Source organism: Pseudonaja textilis, chromosome 14 (genome assembly GCF_049901715.1).
Source record: "Pseudonaja textilis isolate UNSWEBS1 chromosome 14, rPseTex1.2, whole genome shotgun sequence".
Lineage (NCBI taxonomy): Eukaryota > Metazoa > Chordata > Lepidosauria > Squamata > Elapidae > Pseudonaja > Pseudonaja textilis.
The window spans coordinates 8,558,226-8,566,778 of record NC_142003.1 but is presented as its reverse complement, the minus strand read 5'-3'; the positions used below and the strand labels follow the sequence as shown (position 1 = coordinate 8,566,778).

The window sequence follows — 8,553 nt, the reverse complement described above, 5'->3', positions numbered from 1 at the left end:
TAAAGGAGAAACTTCGTAACAGTGAGGACTATTAACCAGTGGAACAGAAGTTGCCTTCAGAAGTTGTGGGTGCTTCATCACTGGAGGTCTTTAAGAAGAGACTGGACAGTAACTTGTCTGAAATGGGATAGGGTCTCCTGCATGACGGGGCTGGAAGGTCCCTTCCAGCTATTCTGATTGATTGATCCGGATAGCCTCAGTCATTGGAATTAAAATCCTGTTGCCATGCTCAGAGTCTTTCCATCTGGACTTAAACGTGTGTAGTCAACATGTTAAGTCAGGTTTCCTGGTTGTCTGAATCCAGCCTCTCACTTAACCCTTGTAGAAATGGCACCATTAAGAGGGTTCGCACGTGTTTGCACCCTGTATTTCCTGGAAAAAAGTGACTAATCCCATGTCTAGATAGTCTCTAGAGACAGCTATGAAGATGAAGAAACACAAGGACTGACTAACTCTGGCAGTTTCTCCCCACCCCTTTTACTGATGACTGTGCTGACAAAATGTAAATTTAAATCCTAATTTAAAGGGCTGAAAAGCAAAGACAACTGTTAGGTTGAGCTGAACCGAAGGCCCTGTTGCTTTCTTGACAATCATCTAAGAAAGTGTTTTGCCACTTGAGATCTTTAAGATTTTTCTCCCCTCACTTCTAGTTTTGAGATTTACTGGTGGTCTCCCATCCTGAAGGTACCCAGCTCTTTTATTATTAGTGTTATTTTTAACTAGCTTGATACCTGTGCTTTGCTACGAAACTATATGGTTGGGCTAAGTTTTGGGGGAGTAAAATAAGGGGGGGGAGGATTCTGCCTCTGCCTACCAGTATCCACTGCTATTCATCTGGCTACTGTCCTGTCAGTGTGTGAGAGAGTTGGGGGCTGTTTGGAAACTGAAACAGTATTTCCTGTGTGAGCAAGGAGACAGCAAGGAGCCTGGGCATGGCTTAGCTCAACTATTCTGAACTAAAGCTGGTTGCTGCTGTGAAACTGAAACTGAAACTCCTCCCTTCTGCTTGTGTTTTGCATTTGGAAGAGATTTCTTTTCAGGTGGGGAGGGGGAGTAGAACTCCTTAGCATCAGAGCGTGTTAATAATAATAATAATATAGGAAATCCTAATGCTCTGATGGTCCTTTTGAAAAATCCTTTCTTAGTGAGCACCTAGAAGCCAAGAGGAACATAAGTGCCAAATTTCAAGTTTGTAGGCTTTATGGTTCTGGAGATTTTGTGATATTGAGTGATATTTCGCTTTTTTATAGAGAGAGTTGATAGAAGATAGGTAGAAGATATGTGGACGACGTTGGCAAGGTGTGGCCCTCTCCTACAGCAGGTAAATGTTCAGTAGAACAGTTGACACTCGTACGAGATTGTTACAAATCCATTTGGCCTCAGAAATTATCAGGGGAAAAATTAAGACCTGGTGTTTTTTTTCCTTCCCCCAACCTAACCAAGGACAAAGGTATGTTTTGAATATGGGGAGCATATGGCATTGTTGTCACTGTTCTTTTCCTTGTGCTACTGCTGAGATGTTTATTATGATGCTTCACGTCTCTATATGTTACAATTTTCTCCATATTTATCAAATTTGAATGCATAAACGCTTCAAGTATAGAAAGCCAAATAGGTGCTTTCATGTGATTTTGATATTTGATTTTATTCCAAACTGTTAACAGTGCCTGTCTTAAGTAGTGTATCTGGAAATATTTATGTGTTGTACCTTTTTCATACCGTAAGAAGGCGTGCCATCCCATTTGAATATCATGACCTTCTAGTTTCAACGATCTTTTATTCCTCAATGTAATTTTCTTTTATCTTTTATTGCTGCATAATAATATAACTCCCATTCAGGCAAGCCAAATCCTCCTTTTTTCTTTAGTATCTTGCATAACTTTCCGTTTAATTCTTGGTCTCTGAGTTTCTTTGTTTTTTTATTGAGAGGTTTTCTTTTACAACATTTGTGATTGTTAGATGCTCAGAGCCTTCGGGGACGGACGGGAGATACAAAGATATAGTAAGTAAATATTTTGGGGGGTCTGGAAAGAAACAGAAGCAGACAGAGAGAGAGAGAGAGAGATGCCTATTTCCCCCTTGTGTTGGCTCTTGGAGGAGCACTGCCTGCCCACCCAAATTTGTGGAAGACAGTGGTGTTCAGTGGTGGGATCAAGATTAAGCTGGAAGCTGCCAGAATAAGAGAGTAAATAGTGCCTTGGAGCATGTTCAGAGCGCCTTGAATTTTTCTCACCTCATCAGTCCCCTGCTTCCCCCTGCACATCCACACACAATGGTGCTGTTCACATCCTGGGGGAGGGGGATTGTGGTGGTTGTAGGAGGGGGATTTTTGAAATGAGCCATCCTTTCCAACTTGGTGGGAGAACATCCGTGGTGGGAGTTGGACTGAAAACACTACCGCAAAGGCCAAGAAAGCTGAGCATCCCACATCCCTGAGACGGAGTTCACCCCTTTCCCTTCCTCAAGGCCAGCATCAGAAATGGTGCAGGGTCTCCTGTTTGGGCAGGGGGGTGGGGGTGGGGGGGTGGACTAGATGACCTACCAGGTCCCTTCCAACTCCGTTCATCTGTTAAATCTTTCACCTTCTGCATCCAGCCCCAGGCTAAGGTCGTGCAACTCTTTCCCGGCCACAACCAACCCAACTCACCCTGCATTCCCACGTGCTGCCAGAAGCCCGCATTTTACTGCGCCTCCCCGCACACTTCAAAATCACGGTTTCTACCATCACCCCATTCTAAAGAAACCAGGATCGGCTGCGGCTCTCCTCGCGCGTCGGCCCCTGCAAAGCCCCTCCGCTCGCCACCCCGGGAGCGTCCACGCATCCTCCCCTGGCTTCACACACACACCCACACAGACAGACAGACAGACACGCATCTTTTCTGAACTCGCTTTCTGCATTCGCGCAATAGCCGCTTCTCCCACCCCCCACCCCCTCAATCCCACCTTCCAGCTCCCACCACCCCAAAAGAAACAAACCAACCCCGGAGCCCAAGGCTGATCCGCAGAAAGCGGGTTCGGAAAAGATGCGGGTTGTGATGCGCGTGTGTACGTGTGTGTGTGTGTTTGGCCAAAGCGGGGGGGGGAGCGCAGGCGGCGGCGGGAGGGGGGAGGAGGAAGGGAAGAGCCCTCCCCCTTCCATGAGCTCGGAGGGGAGGGGCGGCGCTAGGACCCAGTCCCCGGCCGGCGGGCCCCATAGCTTCCCTGGAGGGCAGGGAGGGGCAGGGAGGGGAGGGCCGCTCCGTTGACACTTGGCTGCCGCGGAGGGGGCGATATTTAACTTGGGCTTCGGCGAGCCCGGCGCGGCAGACGTGCGCTGGCTGCAGAGCGGAGCGAGGCGCTGGGAGGAACCGCCGCCGCCGCCGCCGAGGGAGCGCGCCCGGGGAAAGCAGACGCCAGCCAGCCGGCCAGCCGCGATCTGAGCCCAGCCAGCCAAACCAGCCGGCCGGCCGAGCCCTGCCGGCCGGGAGCCGCCGAGCGCATCAGCCTCCTCCTCCTCCTTCTTCCTCCAGCTCTTCTCCAGCAACCGGGACCCGGACGGTGCTTGGTCGCGATCCTGAGCCCCTGCGCCCGATCCGGGCAGGCTGGGTGGTGGTGAGGAGAGGGGGGTCGCCTTGCCACGCTCTCGCCCTCCCTCCGAAGACGCCGCCGCCGCCTTCTCTCTGCCTCCCCATCTCCGGGAAAAGGGATCTTCTTCGTCGTCCCCGCCGCCGACGCCGCCGCTTGGATTTGCAACCGGGCGCCCGCGATGCCGAGGGGCGACCCGCGGAGGGAATCGGGGCGCTGAAAGCTCCCGCCATGACGAAGCCCCGCTTTGCGCCGGGGCGGCAGCGTTCCTGGGGAGTCGGCGCCCGTCCTTGTTGGAGGAGCTGAAAGAAGAGAAGGGGGCGCAGGAAGGAAACCAACCCCCCCCCAAAAAAACCCCAGCCTCCCCCCAACTGAAAAGTTGGAAGACGACCCCCCCCTTCCCACTTCTTCCCAAAACTGGGCGCGTTTCTCAGGACCTGCGGCTGTCTTACTCCCCCTCCTCCTTCCCCCGTGCCCACCTCCCTCGCTGCCGCCAAGACCCCCTCCTCCTCCTCCTCCTCCTCCTCCTTCTTCTTCTCCTCCTCCTCCTCCTCCTCCTCCTCCTCCTCTTTCGTCTTTTTCACGGCTTCCCCATCTATAAAAGAAGGTTTTATTCTGAGCCTCCCATCTCACGCCAAACTCTGCCATGCAGTCTAGACATCTTGCCGTGGGTCTAAGTCCAGCTGTCACCATGGGGATGCACTCGGGACCGCTGTGAATTTTGGGGAAGAGAAAGAGAGAGAGAAAGGAGGAGGGGGGAGAGACAGGCAGAAGAAGAGGACGAAGAAGAAGAAGAAGAGTGGGTGGCCTTTTTATTTTTTTAACCAGGAGCCAAAAAAAAAAAAAAAATTGCCCTTTGCGGGGTCTGGAAAGGGGGACCTCTGCTCCCTTCCTGAACCATTGGCTCCTGCCCTGCTTCTCTCTCCAGCCCACCCCCCCCCCACCCCCCCATCTCTTGGCACCCCTTGATTTTTTTTTGGTTTTTTGCTCTTCTCCATGCTAGGAGGAGCAGCAGCAGCAGCAGCGGCGAGACCTGGCCTCCGCGTTTGTCACCTAACCCCTGGGCGAGCTATTTAAAGCCAGGGGGGGCCTTGCTGGATTTTGTCTCAACCTATTTATGCATCGCCTGGACTTGGCAAGGGGGTCTCCAGAAGAATAACTCCCCCACCCACCCACCCCCCGCAAAACCTTCAGGCTTGGGAACAATTGGAAGAGACAAGAGTGTGTGTGTGTGTGAGAAAAAAACCTTCCGTTCCTTGCTTGGGCTGGTCTGGGCAAACCAGTCTCCAAGTGACCCCCGGGTGGGGTGAGGGGCGGCTGAGAGCATGAAGGCCCCCCAAGCACTCCTGGTCTGCTCTTCCTTGGCGTTGCTGCTCCAACCAGGCTCTTTCCAGCCTTACCTCCGTCTCCGCCCTTCTCCGAGCGACAACTTGCCCATCAAGGATATTATCGAGCATCCGGATCCTGAATATGACCCCAAGGAGCAAGATTTGGATGACCGGACTTTACGCAAGAAGCTGGGGAGCCATTTCGACCCCAACTTCATGTCGGTGGCGGCCCTGGCTCACGGGAACCTCTCCCTCTTGGAGCCTTTGCACAAGTTCAAAGGTCAGGGGGCTTTGCCCAGCGAGCTGAAGAAGCTAGACCTGGCCGAGACGCCCTATAGGACCAAGGTCAAGATAGGTAAAAAAGCCCGGCGGAAATTTCTCCAGTGGCTTTGGGCTTACACCTACTGTCCGGTGATGTACACCTGGAAGGACCTGGGCAGCAGGTTTTGGCCTCGGTACATCAAGGAAGGCAACTGCCTGGCCGAGCGGTCTTGTTCCTTCCCCGAGGGCATGTCCTGCAAACCTATCAAATCGGTCACCAAGACCTTCTTGCGATGGTACTGCCAAGGCTGGTCCAAGCAAAAATATTGCACGTGGATCCCCGTTCAGTATCCGATCATTTCAGAGTGCAAATGCTCCTGTTAATTTAGGGGAGGGGGAGGAGGAAGAAGGTGGAGGACTTAAGGAGCGGGGAAGGGGAGGAAAATGTGCGTGTGTCCCCCCCCCCTCTTCCTGGATGGATGCACCATGCGTTGATGGTAGATGGGAGCGTTAGATCCGGACAGCCTCAGCTGATGCTTTGGAGTTGTGAGGAAAGGAGGTGGAAAGGATGGGAGGTTGCACTCGGATCCTACACCCGAGATCCATCCGGAAGGCTGAAGCATCCGGGAAAAAGGTGGCTTGGAACTCAAGCCACCTTCTGGTTGAACGGACCTGACAGGTGCCAATCATCCTCCAACCCCCAGCGAAGCTTGGAGGGTTGACATGAAAAGAACGTCGGGAAGAGTCTCGCGTTGACAAAGAGACCTCCAGGCACCATCGCTGTTTGCAAAACACTTTGCTTCATCGTTTCTGTCTATCCTCTTCCCCGGAACCGCTTGCACTGTTATTTTTTTTTTCCCCTGCCTCCCTCTCTCCCCCTTCTCTCTCCTTCTCTCTCTTTTTAATTATTTTATTTTATTTGAAAACGGGAAAAGAAAGCCCCAGAGGAACTGCAGTGCAGGCCACGAGGAAAAAGGGAAATAAAAGAGGAAAAACTAAGCACTACACGGAGAGGTCTATTTTTATACGTATATAGCGTTCTAACAAAATTTAGAATTGCCACCCGCTGTAAATATAGAGAGTTTTAAAGGAGGAGGGAATCCTGTTGTGGTTTTTGTTGTTGTTGTTGTGTGTGTGTGTTTTTTTTTAAAAAAAATTCTTGTTATTAATAATAAGAAAATAACAATGCAGGACCACATATGGAAGCTTCAACCATTTTGAAACTGCAGTTCCCTTTGTCATATAAGAAAGAGAGGATATTTTCCTATAATGCTGGTTTAATAATGCCTGAGAGCCTTATAACTCCTTTAAAATGCCCTGTTTTCCGATTCCTGCACTCCTAAATGTTTGTTTTGCTTGTTCCGAACTTGTTACCGATCTTCAGGCAATTTTTCAGAGTTGTCTAAGGTTCTGTTTTGTTTTGTTTTCTAATGTATATTGAATAAGGATATTTTATTTTGTTTTTTAAGTATATGTTGTTATGAAAGAGTGGTTTTTTGGGGGGGGACGGGGATACATATAGTAATGTAGAGATGCTGAAAGAACTTTCTCATGTACAGTTTATTTATTTTTAAATGTTTGTGTATAGAAGGGTGGGGAAGGAAAGCTAGAGATATTGAAAATGTTTACTTGAATATTCTTTGGACAACACATTGGTGTACATATCAGCCGTGACTGAGCAAAAAACATTTTTAGCAATAAACTCTATCTTTGAAGAAACTCCACCGCGATGTTTTAAAAATCTCTGAGAAATAACAGTAGCAAAAATCTAAATAGCCAATACAGGAACCCTTGGGTATAGGGATCTAAAACATTGTTAACCAAACACTGCATTAAAATATAGAGAGGTAGTCCTTGAGGTACGAGCACAATTGAGCCCAAAATTTTGGTCACTAAGAGAGACATTGGTCACATGAATTTTGCCCCATCTCACCACCTTTCTGGCCACCGTTGTTAAGTGAATCACTGCAGTTCTTCCATTAGTAACATGGTTGTTAAGTAACTCTGCTTGTCAGAAAGTCGCAAAAGGGGATCGATCACTTGACCCCAAGACACTGCAACCGTCATAAATATGAATCAGCTGCCAAGCGTCTGAAGTTTGATCACGTGATGTTGCAACGGTTGTAAGTATGTCATAAGTCGTTTTTTTCAGTGTCGTAACTTCAACATAAAATGTAACTGTTGTAAATTAAGGACTGCCTGGGAAGACTTTATAGACTACATTTTAGATTCTGGGTTATCCAAGCTGGCAAGTGGCTTTGCACTTTTGCTCTGTGACAAAAGGCTGAATTGTTAAAAGGCCTGGACAAATTGGGGGAATAGATATTTTAAAAATAGGCGAATTCTTCCCATTCTTGAAAGTGAATTTGCCTATGTTGGAAGGATATCGGAGAAACCCTTGAACTATTCTTAAACATGGTTGCAGTTACTAATCTTGTGTGTTCACTTGAAAAGCGTGTGTCCCAATCTTGCATTGTTTCTTCTTTGGTGTCAGTGAAACAAATCGTTGTAATTCCTACTAACGGAAAAAGGAAATGGGTTTTAACTGTATCCCAGGAATTTGAAGTCTTGACGGATGACTGTTAGCCAGGTTGATGGCTGGAACACCTGCTAAATGGATCTCATCCGTATTTCTGTCCTGACTTTGGGAAGTCCTGAATTCCTCTCTTACTTCCAAAGTGCAGTTAAGAGTCTAGCATAGTTTCCCACTCTTAAATTGAGAAACTGTCCACGTGCTGGAAGCTGCATCTGTTATTTCTATTTATTTATCCCCAATTCTCTGCCTTTTTGTCAAGTATGTGCATTGAAAAAAAAAATACTAGCAGGAAGGGGGAGGACTGCCTTGCTGGTAGAGTTGCCCCTAGGATTAAATTGAGATTGTGTTTGTGCAGGTTGTTTATTATTATTATTATTATTATTATTATTATTATTATTATTATTATTATTATTATTGCACACCAGTGGAAAAATACACATACCATTGTATCGAGATTCTGTTCTTGTGATATTTCACTAGGGATTGTGTGCTTCTAACTCAGCACGTGATTCTTGATGCAACTGTATCTGAAACCTATATTTGGATTTTTTGCTTTCAGTAATTTATCGGTAATTTTGCAAATTTTGCAAGGGAATGGACAAGAGCAACTACTGCAGAAAATTTGAATTCCCTTGGTTCTTACTTTTTGCAATTATTAAAAGAAAGTGGGGGAACTCAATCAGGAAACTCCATAGGAAGGAAGGAAGGAAGGAAGGAAGGAAGGAAGGAAGGAAGGAAGGAAGGAAGGAAGGAAGGAAGGAAGGAAGGAAGGAAGGTGCTTTGGAAAATAAGTTGACCCCCTCTTCTTTGTGGCAGCCCCTCAAATATTGGAAAGAAAGAAAGAAAAAGAAAGAAAGAAAGAAA

At 48.0% G+C, this 8,553-nt stretch overlaps 1 protein-coding gene across 1 annotated transcript; it reads left to right on the top strand.

Annotated features, from left to right (window-relative positions):
• The first annotated feature begins 3,340 nt into the window (after positions 1–3,340).
• Positions 3,341–6,875, top strand: LOC113453638 (noggin-2-like). Its single transcript, XM_087912404.1, has one exon. The coding sequence runs from the start codon at positions 4,890–4,892 to the stop codon at positions 5,535–5,537; it is 648 nt and encodes a 215-aa protein (XP_087768530.1). The 5' UTR covers positions 3,341–4,889; the 3' UTR covers positions 5,538–6,875.
• The last annotated feature ends 1,678 nt before the right edge of the window (positions 6,876–8,553 follow it).